This window comes from Symphalangus syndactylus, chromosome 17 (assembly GCF_028878055.3).
Source record: "Symphalangus syndactylus isolate Jambi chromosome 17, NHGRI_mSymSyn1-v2.1_pri, whole genome shotgun sequence".
NCBI lineage: Eukaryota > Metazoa > Chordata > Mammalia > Primates > Hylobatidae > Symphalangus > Symphalangus syndactylus.
In genome coordinates, this window is record NC_072439.2 from 81,004,075 (window position 1) to 81,025,397 (window position 21,323).

General features: G+C 42.9%; 1 protein-coding gene across 7 annotated transcripts; it reads left to right on the plus strand.

Moving 5' to 3' along the window:
* The first annotated feature begins 230 nt into the window (after nucleotides 1–230).
* On the plus strand, nucleotides 231–15,511 carry ZNF639 (zinc finger protein 639). 7 transcript variants are annotated; one of them, XM_063621817.1, is made up of 8 exons: nucleotides 511–640; nucleotides 2,604–2,694; nucleotides 5,005–5,075; nucleotides 5,720–5,788; nucleotides 7,359–7,469; nucleotides 11,712–11,846; nucleotides 11,994–12,697; nucleotides 15,079–15,511. In XM_063621817.1, exons 4-8 carry the CDS (start codon nucleotides 5,731–5,733, stop codon nucleotides 15,109–15,111), a joined length of 1,041 nt encoding a protein of 346 aa, XP_063477887.1. In that variant the 5' UTR covers nucleotides 511–640; nucleotides 2,604–2,694; nucleotides 5,005–5,075; nucleotides 5,720–5,730; the 3' UTR covers nucleotides 15,112–15,511. The 7 variants fall into 7 exon arrangements, with proteins under 7 accessions (XP_063477884.1, XP_063477883.1, XP_063477882.1 ...); XM_063621814.1 differs by lacking the exons at nucleotides 511–640; nucleotides 2,604–2,694 and adding exons at nucleotides 231–386; nucleotides 2,307–2,350 and having other exon boundaries at nucleotides 11,994–15,511; XM_063621813.1 differs by lacking the exon at nucleotides 2,604–2,694 and adding an exon at nucleotides 2,307–2,350 and having other exon boundaries at nucleotides 272–640; nucleotides 11,994–15,511.
* Nucleotides 15,512–21,323: the final 5,812 nt, after the last annotated feature.

Sequence of the window (21,323 nt, forward strand, 5' to 3'; positions counted from 1 at the left end):
TCTGCCTTGCCTAACCTGCGCAAGACCATTCGCGTCCTTTCCCTTGAGGAGCAGCGTGGGAAAGATGCCGCTGCGCGTCACGTTTCTCCCACTTCCCCGGGGCTCGAGGGGGCGGTGGAGGCGGGCGGCGTAGGTTCGCTGGCTGCCTGGCGTAGAGCAATCCTAGAGGGTGGGATCGCCCTCGGGGCTCGGGAGGGGCTCTTCCCCGCCCAGAAGAAGACTGCGGCGGCGCAAGGCCTCCGGCAGGGGGCGCAGGCCGCTAGGCCTCCGCCGGGGCTGCGGGCCGGTGGTCCCTCCCAGGCCGCGTGTGCGGTGCGTACGCGCAGCCCGCTCCCTGCCCCCACCTCACCTCGTCACCTCCCAGCCTTCTCAGCAGGCCCCCTGAGGTGCGCGGCGCAGGCGCGGAGCTAGGCGGCCAGGGCAGTGCGGCCGCGGAGCCTAGGCCAGGGGCCTGGCGCTCAGGGCCTGGGGCGCGCGGGGAGGGAGAGGGGTCGGCCCAGCACAGCGTCCGGGAGCGCTAGGGCCGGAGCAGCGCTGCCCGCCGCCGTGCGTCCGCGGGAAGGACCGTGCGGCCCCTCCGCCCGCGCTGTCGGCCGCCGCCGCCTCTGTGTGGGCCGGCCAGGCGGGCCTCGGGGGACTGGTGAGTGTGAGGGAGGAGCGGGTGGGCCGGGCGCTGGACTGCTCCAGGGGACGCGGGCGTGCGGGCGCATCTTCTAACGGGGGAGGGCGGGAGAGACCGGAGTTCCCTTTACACGGAAACTCTGCCTTCGTTATATGGCGGGATGGCGTTCCCCTCCCCCATCCCGAAGGCAGTTCCACCCCCTGCGCAGGACGCCTTGGCCAGGCTCGCCTCGGCCCCCTGCTGCCGTTGTCTTTACGGAACCTTTGGGGTCGGGGCTTGGGAGTCTCCTCGGCGCCGGCTTCTGGGCCCGGGCCAGGCTGGTGCGTGGCGCCGGGGTGGAGGCGGCTAAGTCCCGGGGACTCCTGCCCTGCGCCTCCGACGGGCGTTTATCTGGCTGCGTCCGAGCTCCGGACGATCCTGGGTCCTTGCTGGCGCTGCGGCCCTGCCCGGCGGCTTCGTGACCTCCGGCGGCGAATCCCCGGGCTCGCGCAACAAGTCGTATCCGCGGAGAGCAGGCGTCGATGCTGGCGCCCAAAGCCTCCAGCCGAGAGTCGCCTCATTCGTTACGGTGCTTAGAAACCCTTTTTTTGGTTTTGTCTTTAAGTACTGTCTAGGGAAACGAGTCATTTGAAGCAGTTTATGCCTTTTTTTTTTTTTTTTTTCAAAGAGAGAAAGATTTATGCCGGACTGAAAAATAGCGAATCAAGTATTTAGTGACCGTGTGGTATTGCAGTAAAGACTGCCTCCACGTTGGACATGTAGTGGATTCTAGTTCAGGCTCTCCTGCAACATGTTTTGTTTCAATTCTTTTACAACTTAAAGCAGATACTTATTTTAATGAGAATGAAAAAGGAAGCTTAACTCTTTTTAAACTCGTTAAAAATGGAGTTATTTACTGTAAAGACGTCTTATAGCAATTAGGAAGAAAGACTATACATTGCATGAAAAGCCTCTTAAAACGTTTATCTATTTGATGATTGTTGACTGCCTGTTGTAGGTATTGTATTTTGTGCATAGACTTTCTTGTTGGTTGAAAAAAAATGACAGGTGGAAAGATGTTGGTTTCTAGGTGATATAAAATTTTTTTGAACATTTTTCTGATTTTCCTGCAGTGACACGTGTTACATATGTCGTTTGTATTTCAGAGGGAGGGGGGACTCTGTGATAAGTTGCTTGTGATTCAGAATCTTCCTACTAAGAAGACTAGTGAGCAAATGTTTCTGACATCCTTGAGTAAAAAGCTAAGTTTTTTCAAGGCTGTTATGCACACAAAAGGCACATAAAAATGTTTGCTGAAATGAAGGATGGTTAGTTTTTTTGGTCTTGAGTAGGCATCACCATTGTGCTGAAAGGAAGTCCGATAGACATTTGGATATTGTTCGGCCCCTAGTAGGAGTCAAACCCTTCCTGATCCATGTGCCTACTCCTCTCGCATAACAGCCTGAATCCAGGCCAGCTTGCAACGTTAATTTTAATACCACGCTTGGTTTCCTTTTCTTACTTTTATTCTTTAAGTTCCAAAGAACTTGAGATGCATTCTGAAATAACAAGAGACTACTTAACATGTTCGGCTGAGTGTTTTCAGTGTTCTCCCTGATGCTTTTAGAGTATTTAGAACATGAAGTGTGAAGCTTTGGGCTGTATGAATCCTAACAGCTCTTCTCTTTTTAATTTTTGAATGCAGTGAATTGAGATGGTTACTCAAGGAATGATTGTTTACATTGTTAGGTGAGGCATTTGATTTTATTCTTTTTTCTTTCTTTTTTTTTTTTTTTTTTTTTTTTTTTTGAGACGGAGTTTCTCTCTTGTTACCCAGGCTAGAGGACAGTGATGTGATCTCGGGTCACCACAACCTCCGCCTCCCGGGTTCAAGCGATTCTCATGCCTCAGGCTCCCGAGTAGCTGAGATTACAGGCATGCGCCACCACGCCCGGCTAATTTTGTATTTTCAATCGAAACGGGGTTTCTCCATGTTGTTCAGGCTAGTCTTGAATTCCCGACCTCAGGTGATCTGTCCGCCTCGGCCTGCCAAAGTGCTGGGATTACAGGCGTGAACCACTGCGCCCGGCGAGGTGAGGCATTTTATATATTGGTATCATTTCTGTACATTTCATGGTTGTCTGTTTCTTTAGGCTATTCCATTCTCCTTCTCCCAACTGGAAGCAAGATGTACATGCATTTTCATCTCTGGTTCTCCTGCGTATTAGTTGACTTAACTTTCACTAAGGCTGTTTCCACATCAGTAAAAATGTAAATGGGTTTGATAGTAACCCCTCCATGTACCGCACGGGACCATTTTGAAGATGAAATAGAATAAGGGTTAGGAAAATGCTTAATAAACTGAAAAGGCCGGGCGCGGTGGCTCACGCCTGTAATCCCAGCACTTTGGGAGGCTGAGGCGGGCGGATCACGAGGTCCAGAGATCGAGACTATCCTGGCTAACACGGTGAAACCCCGTCTCTACTAAAAATACAAAAAATTAGCCGGGCACCTATATAGTCCCAGCTACTTGGGAGGCTGAGGCAGGAGAATAGCGTGAACCCGGGAGGCGGAGCTTGCAGTGAGCCAAGGTAGCGCCACTGCACTCCAGCCTGGGCGAAAGAGCGAGACTCTGTCTCAAAAAAATAAAATAAAATAAACTGAAAAAGCACTATCTCATTCCCTGCTGTATTATATCACTTCAGTGCTGATATACCCAGAACTTAGTGAAGCAGCAAAAATAGTATGTGCACCTCAACTAGAACACCTGTCATCTGTATCACCTTGGTGTTAAGAGCATTATAGGCCGGGCGTGGTGCCTCATGCCTGTAATCCCAGCACTTTGGGAGGCTGAGGTGGGCGGATCACTTGAGGTCGGGAGTTCAAGACCAGCCTGGCTAAGATAGTAAACCCCCGTCTCTACTAAAAATACAAAAATTAGCTGGGTGTGCTGGCGGGTACCTGTAATCCCAGCCTCCTGCTGGCGGGCACCTGTAATCCTAGCCACTCAGGAGGCTGAAGCAGGAGAATCGCTTGAGCTGGGGAGGCAGAGGTTGCAAAGAGCCAAGATCGCGCCACTGCACTCCAGCCTGGGTGACAGAGCAAGACTCCGTTTCAAATAAATAAATAGATTAATAAATAAAGTTCGGTAAACCTTTATTCAAATCCCAATCCCAGCATTTACTGAGTATCTAGCTTTGACTTTACTGTGCCTCAGTTTCCTCAATAACAGGAAGTAAATAATGATTTTGAGAGGGTGATGTGAATTTTGCATCTCATATGATTACATAGGATTACATGAGATAAAGTATGTTCACAGCCTGGTACATAATTGGTGGTCAGTAAATTATTATTATCACTTTTACTTTTTTCTTTTTTTGTTTTGTTTTGGTTTTTTGTTTTTGAGAGTCTTGCTCTGTTGCCCAGGCTGGAGTGCAGTGGCATGATGTCAGCTCACTGCAGCCCTCCGCCTCCCAGGTTCAAGCGATTCTCCTGCCTCAGCCTCTTGAGTAACTGGGATTGCAGGTGCGCACCATCACGCCCGGCTGATTTTTGTATTTTTAGCAGAGACGAGATTTCACCATATTGGCCAGGCTGGTCTCGATCTCTTGACCTGGGGTGATCCACCCGCCTCGGCGTCCCAAAGTGCTGGAATTACACGCGTGAGCCACTGTGCCCAGCCACTTTTACTTTTATTTCTTAAATAAATAATCTATAAGGGCTGTAACAGTTTAAAGTTTATAATTTGGGCCAGGCAAGGTGACTCACGCCTGTAATCCCAGCACTTTGGGAGGCCGAGGTGGGTGGATCACCTGAGGTCAGGAGTTTGAGACCAGCCTGGCCAACATGGTGAAACCCCGTCTCTGCTAAAAATAGAAAAATTAGCCCGGTGTGGTGCCACACGCCTGTAATCGCAGCTACTTGGGAGGCTGAGGCAGGAGAATTGCTTGAACCCAGGAGGCAGAGGTTGCAGTAAGCTGAGATTGCGCCATTGCACTCCAGCCTGGGTGACAAGAGCAAAGCTCAGTCTCAAAAACAAAAAAAAAGTTTATAATTTGGTTTGCTTTCATTATGCTTGCATTCCTTATGGATGAATAAATTAATTCAGATTCATATTCCTATTTTGGTGTCAAAAGATTTAACTATAGGTCAGGTGTGAGACTGTCTCAAAAAAAAAACTATAGAAGGTAAATCATTTCAAAGAAATGTGGAAATTTACATATAATCACATATTTATCAATATATACAGTTTTTAGTGTGTAGTACATTATTTTCAAAATAATATATCTTAATTAGTTCTGTATAACTTTCCAATTGATTAAAGATCTGGTGCCATTGTATTATTCAGTACCAGAAATGAGCTATATTTTTGCTTACTAACTTCTTTCATGTTTTACTTACAGGCATTTTTTACCATCTACAGAAACTTACTGTAATTCATTTTTCCTCACTCCAGTAGTAAGAATTATACCAAGTAAGTGGACTGTATTGAAACTAATTAATTTTGTAACAGTTAATGAGAATGTAATTGGACAGTGGTTGCTGCACCTGTTGTGTTCTCAGTGGAACGTTGAATGTGACCTCATAAATAGGAAAATGATTTTTTTTCTTGAAAATTTTATATTCTGATCTATGTGATGAGTACTTTTTTCTGGAAGCCAGGGGGCTTCCATATTTGTGACAATATTTTTTTAAAGAAATGTCTCCGCCTTTAGCTTGAAAACTACATAAAAATACTTCCAATGGTAGGAAATGTGCCTTTAAAACTCCTAGTATGGTGCCATAGGCAGTGTTTCTTTATTATGTATACACAAAATAAAATGACTTAAGCATGTGGTTTATTGTAATTATCCAGTTCTCACAATTTATATCAACATTTGAAAAAGAACTTTTTAACCTCCGTAAGAAAGAAAACAGAAATCAGTTTCTGCCTTGAAACCTGATTGGAAAACAATCTGAAATACAAACAGAGGCATCGTGTAACATTTTTCTTATACCGTAGATTTTCAAGTGACTCACATATTTCATATTGCCAATAAATTCTTCAGTTAGAATTTTTATAACGGCATTAACAGTTGTTATTTGTGACATATTTGTTAATTTTTTTTCATTTTTTAGATTGAAAAGATATGAATGAGTATCCTAAAAAAAGAAAAAGGAAGACTCTACACCCTTCTCGTTATTCAGGTCAGTGTATAATTATTTTAAAGTTGGGTATGAATTAATTCCCACAAAATTATATTCTCATCCATTTTCTCCTAAGTGATCAGATAAGACTTAAATGTCTGGGTCAATTTTTAGGTAAAAGAATGGTTTAAATACATTATCTGAATATATATTCCTTATTGTCTACCATGTGCTAGGCACACATAAGAACTTTACAGACATTATTTTATTCCTCACAGCTCAATGGGTTATAAATATTTAAAATTAGATAGCCAAGGTTATTTACTTATATAGCATAATTGGGATTTGCATGTCTAATTCCTAAGCTGTGCTTAAGACCCAATAATGACAACCTTGGTAGAAAATATCTTACATTATTGGGGAAAGAAGACTTTATCCTCTCTCTTACTTTCGGAAATGTAAACTTTCATTCTGAATGTGTAATTTTTTTTTTTTTTTTTTTTTTTTTTTTTTTTGAGACAGAGTCTCACTCTAGCCCAGGCTGGAGTGCAGCGGTGTGATGTCAGCTCACTGCAACCTCTGCCTTTTGGGTTCAAGTGATTCTCCTGCCTCAGCCTCCCAAGTAGCTGGGATTACAGGCATGTACCGCCACACCCAGCTAACTTTTTGTATTTTTAAAGTAGAGATGGGGTTTCACCATGCTGCCCAGGCTGGATGACTATGTAACTTTAGATCCTTTCATTGAGGTTGGCTGTGCTGTGTTGGCAGTATAAGAAAAGGGGTCTTTTGGCCAGGTGCGGTGGCTCACACTTGTAATCCCAGCACTTTGGGAGGCCGAGGCGGGCGGATTAAGAGGTCAGGAGATCGAGACCACGGTGAAACCCCGTCTCTACTAAAAATACAAAAAAATTAGCCGGGCGTGGTGGCGGGCGCCTATAGTCCCAGCTACTCGGAGAGGCTGAGGCAGGAGAATGGCGTGAACCCAGGAGGCGGAGCTTGCAGTGAGCCGAAATTGCGCCACTGCACTCCAGCCTGGGCGACAGAGCGAGACTCCGTCTCAAAAAAAAAGAAAAGGGGTCTTTGTGGCCATCTCTAATATACCTCGCATACATTTACTTGGGACCATCTCAGTCTTACCTATTAGTCTACCCAGGCTACACATTCTTCATATCTGAAGAAATTAAGCCTAGTATACTGCTTACTGGCCCTTCCTAGACAAGACTTGAAATGACTATATTCAGAAGCCCTAAGTGGTCCTTACCATTTTCCCTATGTAATAACCTTTCTCTGCATGACATGGCACACCTTCCTGGTGTTTATTTCACTGTTTTGTGCAGTTAATACAGTGTTTATCATTTATTTTTATTTTGTGTGATTCTGATCACACAAATGTATCCTTGTGTATTTCAAAGTTGTTACGTTTTAAAGTATGTAATTTGTGGTTCTTTCAAAGTCCAATGTCAGTATCGGATCTGAAATATAAAAGCTTTAAAAGTTGAAAATATATAATATTTTCATTACAGATATTATAATTAATATTAAGAACATTTGTGTAAGTTAGATAACGGGAAGTTTCTCATTAAATGTGTTATGTTTACTGTGCTTGAAATATTTTTCATTTTATGTTCAGATTCCTCTGGAATAAGCAGAATTGCAGATGGATTCAATGGAATTTTCTCTGACCATTGTTACAGTGTCTGTTCTATGAGACAGCCAGATTTAAAATATTTTGACAACAAAGGTATATCTAATATTTTCGAAAATATGTTTCTTTAAACTGCTTTTATGTTTTTTATTCCTTACTTGAAAATGTGGGTAAAATGTGGATTGATGATTTCAAAACAGACAAGTCTTTGAAATTTGTTACAATGTAAGAAAACAAAGTTGTATTTTTTTAAGAAAGCAAGTAATTTTTATTATTCTTTTTTTTTTTTTTGAGATGGAATCTCGCTTTGTCGCTCAGGCTGGAGTGCAACAGCACGATCTTGGCTCACTGCAACCTCCACCTCCCGGGCTCAAGCGATTCTCCTGCCTCAGCCTCCTGTGTAGCTGGGGTTACAGGTGCGTGCCACCACACTCAGCTAATTTTTTTTTTTTTTGTTCTGTTTTTTTTTTCTTGAGACGGAGTCTCGCTCTGTCGCCCAGGCTGGAGTGCAGTGGTGCAGTCTCGGCTCACTGCAGGCTCCGCCTCCCGGGTTCACGCCATTCTCCTGCCTCAGCCTCTCCGAGTAGGTGGGACTACAGGCGCCCACCACCACGCCTGGCTAATTTTTTGTATTTTTAGTAGAGACGGGGTTTCACTGTGGTCTCGATCTCCTGACCTCGTGATCCGCCTGCCTTGGCCTCCCAAAGTGCTGGGATTACAAGCGTGAGCCACCGCGCCCGGCAGCTAATTTTTGTATTTTTAGTAGAGACGGGGTTTCACCATGTTGGTCAGGCTGGTCTCAAATTCCTGACCTCACGATCTGCCCGCCTTGGCCTCCAAAAGTGCTGGAATTACAGGCTTGAGCCACCGTGCCCGGCTGTAATTTTAACTTTTAACATTATTTCTGACATATAAATAAAAAAGTGCACTCTCTTAAGTCCATTTTTTGAAGGGGGTGGGGTTAGGGGAAGACAGTCTTCATTCTGTCACCCATGCAGCCATGTCTCACTCCACGGATTATGGCTCACTGCATTCTTGACCTCTTGAGCTAAAGCAATCCTCCCACTCAGCCTTTTGAGTAGGTGGGACTACAGGCATGCACCATGATGCCTGGCTAATTTAAATTTTTTTTGTAAAGATAGGGTCTTGCTGTGTTGCCCAGGCTGGTCTTGAACTCCTGGCCTCAAGCCGTCCTCCCATGTTGGCCTCACGGAGTGCTGAGATTGCAGGTGTGAGCCACGGCTCTCAGCCCTAAATCCACTTTAGTTGGTTAGGAATTGGTGGCAATGCAGGAGTGACTCAGAGTTGGGAGTATTTTTGTTGAAAGTTTAAGAATGGTGTTAGACACAGTTCTACTCAGCTAACCACATAGTGTGGAAGAAAAGAACAGAGGGTGATTTGGTATTTTTCAATGTTGGATCTTCTATTGGCTCCTCTGTTCTAGAGCATTGGTGAATGATAACAATTTACAACTTGCACTTAAGCTTCTTCTGCAATCAGATTGTCCCAGTTCCCTTGAGCTCCCGTTACAGGCACAGAAATATAAATTACAAAAAACATGTAGAGTTAGAGACATCAGTATGAATTCATGTTTAGCTTACTATAGATTCAGATGGCTACATACAGAATGCTTGTAGATATGTGTGTGTATATGTATGTGGTACTGTACACACACACACTTTTTGCTCTGTTAGCTGAGAGGGGCTAAAAGAAATGACACCCAGAAGCAGTGAGCATGAGCACATTCAGTGCCCAGGTCTTGGTTTCTAATGCCATTCTTTAGTAAAAAGAACTAGGCCTCCTTGGGAAAATGGCTGATTCTAGGTCTGGGGCAGGAAATACACAAGATGAACCTGGAGCATTTTGTAGTGCTGGAAAATAGGAAAGTACTTAAAAAAACCTAAACACACGCACTTGACGGGCATGCCAAAGGAGCACACGTCAACTTAAAGAGCTCCCAACAGCCAAAACTGAAAACTATTTGGGGACAATTATAACTCAGAGTATAAAATAAATATTTTATACTGTTATAAATTATTAAATAGAGGAGATGAGGCAAATCTGTGCAGAAAAATTCCAAATTATTAGACTTCATCTTAGCCAAAAGGCCAAGAAGCAATAAAATTCCAAATTATTTATGTAGCTACTCCTCCCTCTAGGAGGTGGAATATAAGTCTGCACTCCTTAAGCATGGACTGCACATAGTGACTTCTTACAAAGGGTAAAGTATGGAAAGGAAAAGCACAACTTTAGGCCGGGCGCAGTGGCTCGTGCCTGTAATCCCAGCACTTGGGGAGGCTGAGGCGGGCAGATCACGTGAGGTCAGGAGTTCGAGACCAGCCTCAACATGGAGAGACCCTATCTCTACTAAAAATACAAAATTAGCCGGGCATGGTGGTGCATGCCTGTAATCTCAGCTACTCGGGAGGCTGAGGCAGGAGAATTGCTTGAACCTGGGAGGCGGAGGTTGTGGTGAGCCGAGATCACACCGTGCACTGCAGCCTGGGCAACAAGAGCGAAACTCCATCTCAAAAAAAAAAAAAAAAAAAAAAAAAAAAACTTTATAGTGTTGAATCCTAATAAAGATTTAGCCAGGTGATCAAGATCAACATCAACGCCGGGCGCGGTGGCTCACGCTTGTAATCCCAGCACTTTGGGAGGCCGAGGCGGGCGGATCACGAGGTCAGGAGATCGAGACTACGGTGAAACCCCGTCTCTACTAAAAATACAAAAAAAAAAAAAATTAGCCGGGCATGGTGGCGGGCGCCTGTAGTCCCAGCTACTCGGAGAGGCTGAGGCAGGAGAATGGCGTGAATCCGGGAGGCGGAGCTTGCAGTGAGCCGAGATTGCGCCACTGCACTCCAGCCTGGGTGACAGAGCGAGACTCCGTCTCAAAAAAAAGATCAACATCAACAACCCTAAATCATATTGATAGTCTGTACCCTTGATAAGAAGTGGTGAAAATGGCAGTTTACCTCTGGTCTATCTCCCAGTAATCCATAATTCCAGCCTAATCATTTAAAAAAAAAGAAAGCAGACAAATTCCATTAGCAAGGCATCCTACAGAATACCTGATTAGTATTCCTCAAGGAGTGAGAAACTGCCACAGCCAACAATAGCCTAGAGAGGCATGGCACCTTAATGGAATGTGGTATCCTGAAACAGAAAAGGGACATTAGGTTAAAAACTAAGGGCATTTAGATGACTTTATTGACTTTATTAATAAGATACCAGTATTGGTCATTAATTGTAACAAATGTGCCGCACTAATGTTAGATGTTAGTAGTGGGGAAACTGGGATACATGGGACCTCTCCATACTATCCTCAGATTTTTCTGTATTTCTAAAACTATTCTAAAAAATAGTGTATTTTAAGAAAACATAGCCGGGCACGGTGGCTCACGCTTGTAGTCCCAGCACTTTGGGAGGCCAAGGCAGGCGGATCACGAGGTCAGGAGATCGAGACCACAGTGAAACCCCGTCTCTACTAAAAATACAAAAAATTAGCCGGGCGTGGTGGCGGGCGCCTGTAGTCCCAGCTACTCGGAGAGGCTGAGGCAGGAGAATGGCGTGAACCCGGGAGGTGGAGGTTGCAGTGAGCCGAGATCGCGCCACTGCACTCCAGCCTGGGTGACAGAGCGAGACTCCGTCTCAAAAAAAAAAAAAAAAAAAAGAAAACATGATGGATGGGCTGAGTGTGGTGGCTCACGCCTGTAATCTCAGGTCTTTGGGAGGCCAAGGGGGGAGGATCGCTTGAGGTGATGAGTTCAAGGCCAGCCTGGACAACATAACAAGACCCCATCTCAAAAAAACAAGAATTACCCGGGCTTGGTGGTGCATGCCTGTAGTCCTATCTACTCAGGAGGCTGAGGCTGAAGGATCACTTGAGCCCAGGAGTTTGAGGCTGCAGTGAGTGAGCCACGATCATGCCACAGTACTCCAGCCTTGGCAGACTGAGCAAAACTTGGTCCCTCGCAAAATGTTGAAGCCCAATTTTCACTATTAACCTGTATTTCAGTTTCCCCGTGCTAACTTTGAAACACTGGGGCTGGCCTGAGGGTATAAAGGCTTATTCAAACTCAGTAATTTAAACTTGAAATCCTAAGGAGCTTTAAAAAGTGTAATCTAGTCCAAATGGGGCATCAATTCTAAAGCATTTGCTTGTTTGAGCAGATTTTCTGTGTCTGAGGTATATAGATAACTTCTCTTTTTATGACTAAATCCAAGTCCTTAGTTCCTGTTGGAATTCAAAATCATATTTAAAAATTGATGCTTTGTTCTATAATTAATGTTTTGATTTTATAAATAATAAGTATTCTTCCAAATCCCTTTTTACAGATGATGATTCTGATATCGAGACATCAAACGACTTGCCAAAATTTGCAGATGGAATCAAGGCCAGAAACAGAAATCAGAACTACCTGGTTCCCAGTCCTGTACTTAGAATTCTAGACCACACTGCCTTTTCTTCAGGTTGGGAGAACTAATTTATAGCATTAATATATTTTGTATTGGTGAATTAAAAAAAAAAAGTGCATGCAATAAATTTCTTTTTGCCCAGTTGTATTTAACAGATCTTATTTAGTTATAGTCATATAATAGGTTTGTTTTATTCTTCAGAAAAATCTGCTGATATTGAAATTTGTGATGAAGAGTGTGACTCACCTGAATCAGTCAACCAGCAAACCCAAGAGGAGAGTCCTATAGAAGTTCACACTGCTGAAGATGTTCCAATTGCTGTAGAAGTGCATGCGATTTCTGAGGATTATGATATAGAGACAGAAAACAATTCCTCTGAGAGTCTCCAAGACCAAACTGATGAAGAACCGCCAGCTAAACTTTGTAAAATTCTTGACAAGAGCCAAGCTTTGAATGTGACTGCCCAGCAGAAGTGGCCTTTACTGAGAGCTAATAGCAGTGGCCTCTATAAATGTGAACTTTGTGAGTTTAACAGCAAATATTTTTCTGACTTGAAGCAGCATATGATCCTGAAGCATAAACGTACTGATTCAAATGTGTGTCGAGTATGCAAGGAAAGTTTCTCTACCAATATGCTTCTGATAGAACATGCCAAACTACATGAAGAGGATCCCTACATTTGTAAATACTGTGATTATAAGACAGTAATTTTTGAGAACCTCAGCCAGCACATTGCAGACACCCATTTCAGTGATCACCTTTATTGGTGTGAACAGTGTGATGTACAGTTCTCCTCAAGCAGTGAACTCTACCTACATTTCCAGGAGCACAGCTGTGATGAACAGTATTTGTGTCAGTTCTGTGAACATGAAACTAATGATCCAGAAGATTTGCATAGCCATGTGGTAAATGAGCATGCATGTAAATTAATAGAGTTAAGTGATAAGTATAACAATGGTGAACATGGACAGTATAGCCTCTTAAGCAAAATTACCTTTGACAAATGTAAAAACTTCTTTGTATGTCAAGTATGTGGTTTTCGGAGTAGACTTCATACAAATGTCAACAGGCATGTTGCTATTGAACATACAAAAATTTTTCCTCATGTTTGTGATGACTGTGGGAAAGGCTTTTCAAGTATGCTAGAATATTGCAAGCATTTAAATTCACATTTATCTGAAGGGATTTATTTATGTCAATATTGTGAATACTCAACAGGACAAATTGAAGATCTTAAAATTCATCTAGATTTCAAGCATTCAGCTGACTTGCCTCATAAATGTAGTGACTGCTTGATGAGGTTTGGAAATGAAAGGGAATTAATAAGTCACCTTCCAGTCCATGAGACAACTTGATTATTCTCTTTAACTTACAGAATGTTAGTTTAAAATAATAAATTCATCCTTTTTTTGGAGATGATTAAATGGATGATTGTAAACACAACTTATGAAATTTGCCGTTAACAAGTAACTTTTTTAAATTATAAAATTTTATTGGCATTGCTCCATTTTCAGTATATAAATATATCTTTAATGTGGTATTTTCAATTGCGTGATAGTTTGTAGTTTTAACCACTCTTGGTGACTGTCATCCTGTTTCTTGCATGTTCTCTGATTTCATGAATTGAAAAGAAACAAATGTATTGAAGAAATGAGCTACAGTTTTCCTTCCTTAACCATGGGTGCTAGTAACTTTTTAAAACTCAAGACAAGATTAGTTTTTTGTGTATGAAGTCATTAAATTATTACACGACCAGAACTAAAATGCAATATACAATTGAGTCCACGGATACTCCCATTAATAAGAAGTAACACTAGAAAGCCACTATTATCACAGGAAGAAAAGATTTGATTTTCATGCCAGTCTGTTTTTTTAAAAAAAATTTTTTTGAGCCCCTGTCTATTGTTGAATATTTTAAGATGGGATGAGGGAGGAACTAATAAGGGCTTACACAATAAAAAATAACTATATCATAACTCATTCATAACTTGATGTTTCATTTTCTGTTGAAGAATCATAAATTCATGCACAGAGTTAATTATTTTTTTCTTAGAGACGGTCTCGTTCTGTTGTCCAGGATGGAGTGCAGTAGTTGATCATAGCTCCCGGGCTGTAGTCTCCCAGGCTCAAGCAATCCTTCCACTTCAGCCTCCTGCATAGCTAGGACTACAGGCATGTGGCACCATGCCCGCTAAGTTTTTAAATTTCTTGCAGAGATGAGATCTCGCTATGTTGCCCAGGCCAGTCTCAGACTCCTGGACTCAAGCAATCCTCCCACCTTGGCCTTCCAAATCACTGGGATTATAGGCATGAGCCGCTATGCCTGACTCTTGCCCAAATTTCTGATGTCAAATTGTTCGTTGACAGAAAACCCACTGAAGTATTTAAAGTTAGGAAGATCTGGGAGATAGGGGTTGCTGGCATGAAAATATATAACTTACCTTTGTTTATTAATAAAATGATAAATGAGCATCAATATTAGTTCGTATGGCTGCCATAACAAATTACTACAAACTGAGTTGCCTACCTAGCAGAAATTTGTGGTCTCACAGTTGTGGAGGCCAGACATTCAAAATGGAGTTATTGGCAGTTGGTTCCTTCTGAGGGTTGTGGGGGAAGGATCTGTTTCAGGTCTGTCCTTGGCTTGTAGATGGATAGCCTCATGTTCACATGGATAGCCTCATGTTCACATGGTGTTCTCCCTGTGTGCAAGTCTGTCCTCAAATGTCCTTTTTTTTTCTTTTTTAATTTTTTGAGACAGAATTTCACTCTTGTCGCCCAGACTGGAGTACAGTGGCGCAATCTCAGCTCATTGCAACCTCTGCCTCCCAGGTTCAAGTGATTCTCCTGCCTCAGCTTCCCAAGTAGCTGGGGTTACAGGCGCCAGCCACCATGCCGGGCTAATTTTGTATTTTTAGTAGAAACGGGGTTTCACCACGTTGGCCAGGCTGGTCTCAAATTCCTGACCTCAGGTGATCCACCTGCCTCAGTCTCCCAAAGTGCTGGGATTACAGGCATGAGCCACTGCCCCAGGCCAAATTTCCTGTTTTTATAAGGACTCCAGTCATTGATTGGATTAGGGCCCCTCCCAATGTCCTTTTAACTTGAAGACCTGATCTCCAAATAAGGTCATATTCTAAGGTGATGAGGTTTAGGACTTTCAACATATGAATTTGGGAGGGAACACAATTGAGTAGCAGAGTCTGCAATAGCAGTATGAAGAAGATAGAATTATGTGTATCATTGCCCTCAAATTTAACAAGCACTGCTAACTATTATTTTTTAGGTTTACTGGTATAAGTGGAAGATCAATTTATGACCAATGGTTTTCCCACTTCAGGAATGTAGTCTGGACAATGGTGGCTGCAAGTATTCCTAGAAGGTATTATTTTTATCCCCACTATTTTGTTGTATGTGCATACCTGTGTTCCTAGCAACTCACATTCCATCTAATTATAACATTCCTGTTACGGCTGATACAAATGTTTCTCAGAAGACTTAAAATTGTAACAGTTTAAATTGTAAGATAACCTTAGAAAGCATCTGGTCTAAACCCTCCAGTTTTCTAAGTTTCTTGCAGAAATAGAAACGTAGATCGCTATGAGGCCAAGTACATATAACCAGTTATGTCATATGCGAGTGGGATCCAGGTTATCTGGTTTACTGTCTAGTGATGTTTCCACTACATCATGTTAAATAAACCTAACTTTTGTCCCTGGGACGTTTTCTGTGACTACTTCACCTAACAATTAACCTAGTTGTTGATAATTTTGTTTTTATGCTTTTTATACATCTAGGTCCAGGAATTGGATTTTCGGAAAAACACCTTAAGTAATGCCTTGGTTTGTTTGTTTTCTTTTAATCTATTTGCTGCTTTACATTTTGATCAAGGGTTAGTAATTGAAAAGATTGCAGGCCGGGCGTGGTGGCTTACGCCTGTAATCCCAGCACTTTGGGAGGCTGAGACGGGCGGATCACGAGGTCAGGAGATCCAGACCATCCTGGCTAACAGTGAAACCCCGTCTCTACTAAAAATACAAAAAAAATTAGCTGGGCGTGGTGGCGGGCACCTGTAGTCCCAGCTACTCGGGAGACTGAGGCAGGGGAATGGCGTGAACCCAGGAGGTGGAGCTTGCAGTGAGCCGAGATCACGCTACCACACTCCAGCCTGGGTGACAGAGTGAGACTGTCTCAAAAAAAAAGAAGAAAAGATTGCAATGCAGCTACTCAAGAGACATATATCCAAGTTTCAGAACCATATAATTTTGTACTTTTTTTTTTTTTTTTTTCAGACAGTCTTGCTCTGTTGCCCAGGCTGGAGTGTAGTGGTGTGATCTTGGCTCACGGCAACCTCCACCTCTCAGGTTCAAGCAATTCTCCTGCCTTAGCCTCCCAAGTAGCTGGGATTATAGGCATGTGCCACCATGCCCGGCTAATTTTTGTGTTTTTAGTAGAGACGGGGTTTCACCATGTTGACCAGGCTGGTCTTGAACTCCTGACCTCTTGTGATCTGCCCACTTCGACCTCCCAAAGTGCTAGGATTACAGGCGTGAGCCACTGCACCCGGCATAATTTTGTACTTTTTGATGAATCTGCAGCTTAAGGACCTATCCCAATGACAGTTTGTCCCACAAAACGTTTTTGCCTTGGCCCGATTTTCAAATCAATGATTGGCCATAAATTGCTTGAAGTAGTTGGTCTTTATTTATTTATTTTTTGAGATGGAGCCTCACTCTGTTGCCCAGACTGGAATGCAGTGGCGTGATCTTGGCTCGCTGCAACCTCCGCCTCCCGGGTTTAAGCAATTCTCCTGCCTTAGCCTCCCGAGTAGCTGGGATTACAGGCACCCACCACCACACCCAGCTAATTTTTGTATTTTTAGTAGAGATGGGGTTTCACCATCTTCGCCAGACTGGTCTTGAACTCCTGACCTTGTGATCCACCCACCTCGGCCTCCCAAAGTGCTGGGATTACAGGCATGAGCCATCGCACCCAGTCAGTCTTTATTTTTAACTTAAAGAACTTCAGGCCGGGCACAGTGGCTCACGCTTGTAATCCCAGCACTTTGGGAGGCCGAGGCGGGCGGATCACGAGGTCAGGAGATCGAGACCACGGTGAAACCCCGTCTCTACTAAAAATACAAAAAAAAAAATTAGCCGGGCGTGGTGGCGGGCGCCTGTAGTCCCAGCTACTCGGAGAGGCTGAGGCAGGAGAAGGGCGTGAACCCGGGAGGCGGAGCTTGCAGTGAGCTGAGATTGCGCCACTGCACTCCAGCCTGGGCGACAGAGCGAGACTCCATATCAAAAAAAAAAAAAAAAAAAAGAACTTCAGAAAAACAAACCTACCTAAAAAAATTAACACTCCTGGTTTGGTTTGGTTTGGTTTGGTTTTACTTCAGAGACAGACATTTTCACTGTATTCTTGTGACTTGCACCACAATTCAAGTCTGAGATTACCTAACTGATGATGTTTATTAACACTTCAGTAGAATTCTTCACAGCAGTGAACAGTGGTGACAGGTCATTATTGTTTTTCTTGCTGTTTTAAATCTTCATCTTACAATGAGTTATTTTGAAATTCCAAAACATTTCCCTGTATTCCAGAAATTGAAAATGGTTGTTCATTAAAAAGCCTCTTCTTTTCCTGCTTATAAATTTGCCAATTTTACCATTTTAAATCACCTTTCTTACATTTCTCTGAATTGTATATTATTTGTCAATTTCACAGTTTCTATAATCTATTGTTTGCTGAATTGTTGCAGGCTTTTGTTTGTTTATTAAAAACTAGACTAGCACTATTCCTAATTATTAAATCTGATTTACAAAACATTGAATTATTTAATCCTGGCACTTTTCCACTTTGCTTTTTTTTTTGTTTTTTTTTTGAGACGGAGCCTTGCTCTTTCTCCCAGGCTGGAGTGCAGTGGCGCGATCTCCGCTCACTGCAAGCTCCTCCTCCTGGGTTCACACCATTCTCCTGCCTCAGCCTCCGGAGTAGCTGGGACTACAGGCACCTGCCACCATGCCTGGCTAATTTTTTGTATTTTTAGTAGAGACGGGGTTTCACCATGTTAGCCAGGATGGTCTCGATCTCCTGACCTTGTGATCCGCCCACCTCGGCCTCCCAAAGTGCTGGGATTACAGGCATGAGCCACCGTGCTTGTCCCACTTGTATGTCTTACTACCTTTTACAAGAGACTTAGTATATTTTCCAAGCTGCTGTGTTAATTTTCTAATGGAATTTTAATGCCTAAAAAGGCCAAATGTTGGCCAGGTGCAATGACTCACACCTGTAATCCCAGCACTTTGGGAGGTTAAGGCGGACGGATCATCTGAGGTCAGGAGTTCGAGACCAGCCTGGCCAACATGGTGAAACCCCTTCTCTACTAAAAATAAAAAACAACAACAACAAAATTTCCATTGGTTTCCAGATGAGGAAACAGATTCTTAAAAAGACAAACATCTCTCCAAGGTCACGGGGTGAGCAAGAACTTGGAGACTCTTGATTCCCAGTTTCTGACCCTCTGGTCAATTTCTATCAAATGGCCGAAAGGACTACAGGATAGACTTATACAGATCTAGTGGGTTGTTAGCCAGGTGTGGTGGTTGGCACCTGTAATCTCAGCTACTCGGGAGGCTGAGACAGGAGAACTGCTTGAACCCGGGAGGCAGAGGTTGCAGTGAGCCAAGATTGCACCATTTCCTGGGCGACAAGAGTGAAATTCTGTCCAAAAGAAAAAAACAAAAACATATGTTATATAAATTTGAAAGAGCTAATAAAAATCAAATGGCCACAATCTTCTTGGAAAGTAGATTGGCTTACCAAAACATCAATATTCATTAAAAATTTAAGGCCGGGCGCGGTGGCTCAAGCCTGTAATCCCAGCACTTTGGGAGGCCGAGGCGGGCGGATCACGAGGTCAGGAGATCGAGACCATCCTGGCTAACACAGTGAAACCCCATCTCTACTAAAAATACAAAAAATTAGCCGGACGTGTTGGCAGGCGCCTGTAGTCCCAGCTACTCGGGAGGCTGAGGCAGGAGAATGGCATCAACCCGGGAGGTGGAGCTTGCAATGAGCCGAGATCGCGCCATTGCACTCCCGCCTGGGAGACAGAGCAAGACTCCGTCTCAAAAAAAAAAAAAAGAATTTAAGTGAGGCTGGATGCACGTGGTGGCTCACACCTGTAATCTCAGCACTTTGGGAGTCCAAGGTGGGTGGATCATGAGGTCAGAAGTTCAAGACCAGCCTGGCCAAGATGGTGAAACCCTGTCTCTACTAAAAATACAAAAATTAGCTGGCCATGGTGGCGGGCACCTGTAATCCCAGCTACTCGGGAGGCTGAGGCAGAGAATTGCTTGAACCCAGGAGGCAGAGGTTGCAGTGAGCCGAGATCATATCACTGTGCTCCAGCCTGGGTGACAGAGTGAGACTCCATCTCAAAAACAACAACAACAAAAAGAATTTAAGTGAAAATAAATAGTTAAGATCAACTGGTAAACCCAGTGGAGAAACCAATCTGGTTAATCAGGTATACCGTACAATTAACAGTTTCATCCTAATAAATAAAACAGAAATTTTGGGATATATATTCCCTTGCCTGTAACTTTTAACCTCAGTTAAAAGTTATCTTTTAGTCATCAGTACTGATAACTAAAGATAGAGTCACAAGAGAATTTTTATTATGGCACTGAGTTTATGGGATTACATATACTCCTTATGTTAATTTGGCTTTCCATAAATTAATCTTTTAAGACAACATTCACATCTAAGAAATGTGTACATTCATGATTTAAAACAAATTTGCAAAGCTAAAAGTTTTCACATATAGTTTACCTGTTTATATAAACTTATATGTCCAATTTGTAAGTTTAAAAACTAAGATTTTAAGACTATTAGAGTTGTTAGGAATTTACCTTGTACTAGTGATTTGAAAAATAATTTTCTGGATAACGAATTTCCATACTAAAGCATCAGTTACCACCAATTCCTTATTTCTCCTTAGTAACTTTGGTGTTAAAGTGGTAACTATCTGAACCCAAAATAAATTTGTGAAGAGTAATTTATTCATTCTAAAAAGAAATTTTCGGCCGGGCGCAGTGGCTCACGCTTGTAATCCCAGCACTTTGGGAGGCCGAGGCGGGCGGATCACGAGGTCAGGAGATCGAGACCACGGTGAAACCCCGTCTCTACTAAAAATACAAAAAAATTAGCTGGGGGTGGTGGCGGGCGCCTGTAGTCCCAGCTACTCGGAGAGGCTGAGGCAGGAGAATGGTGTGAACCCGGGAGGCGGAGCTTGCAGTGAGCCGAGATTGCGCCACTGCACTCCAGCCTGGGCGACAGAGCGAGACTCCGTCTCAAAAAAAAAAAGAAATTTTCTTACATTGCTAGAAAAGAATATTAAAGTATCTACTAATCTTATTCCCATACTTTATGAAGGGTGATTATTTAGAGAGTTTTAAAAGAAATTAACAGAACATTTAAAAGTGTGTTCTTTGTTGTTTGTTTTTAAATAGGCAAATGACTCTAACCTGACATCTTTTCTCGCCTTGCTAGAAATATTGAGCTGAATGAATTACATTCCGAAAATGTAATGAATAGTACATATTTTGAATGAAAACTCAAAAGTTTTTTAGTTTTAAATATCTTGTCCAGAGAGTGTATCCACTACTGAAAAATACTGCAGTTGAATCATTGATATTTTCACCTTTACTCTTCAAAGTAAAGCTGAAATCAGAAATTGGAATCATATTCAGCAAATGTAATTTCTGGTGGGTAATTTTTTTTTTCTTTTTAAGGCTATTCACCATGCTGTTCTGGATTTTGGTTGGCTGAAATTTGAGAATACGGAATTCCCATGTTTCCTGCCTACCCTGTTCATTTGTGGTAATGTCCAGAATGGCATTATTTGTCTTTTTCTGTTTTTCTTTTATAAGAGAGGCCCAGGCAGACCTCAAACTCCTGGGCTCAAGCAATCCACCTGCCTTAGCCTCCCAAAGTGCTGGGATTACAGTCATGAGCCTCCACTTCCGGCCTTATTCATCTTTTTTTAAATACATTATTTCTGAAATTATATTCTATGGCTGATTACTGTTATCTTTACAGTTCATCTTATTTGAGTTTTCAGAAAGTTTCAAAGTTTTCCCAACTAACAAGGTAAGTTTCCATGAACTAAACGTGTCCCCCTCAAAATTCGTATGTTCAAATCCTAATCCCCAATGTGATGGTATCAGAAGATGGGGCCTTTGGTATATGATTAAGTCATGAAAGTGGAGCCCTCATGAATGGGATTAGTGCCGTTATAAAAGGGATCCCAGAGAGCGTTCACCTGTTTTCCATGTGAGGATACAATGAGAAGTCAGCAGTCTGCAACCTAGAAGAGAGCCTCACCAGAACCTAACCACACTGGCACCTTGATCTCAGACTTCCGGCCTCCAGAACTGTGAGAAATTTCTGTTGTTTATAGGCCACTCAGTCTATGGTACATTGTTATAGTAGCCTATATTGACTAAGATAGATTTGTTTTGATTC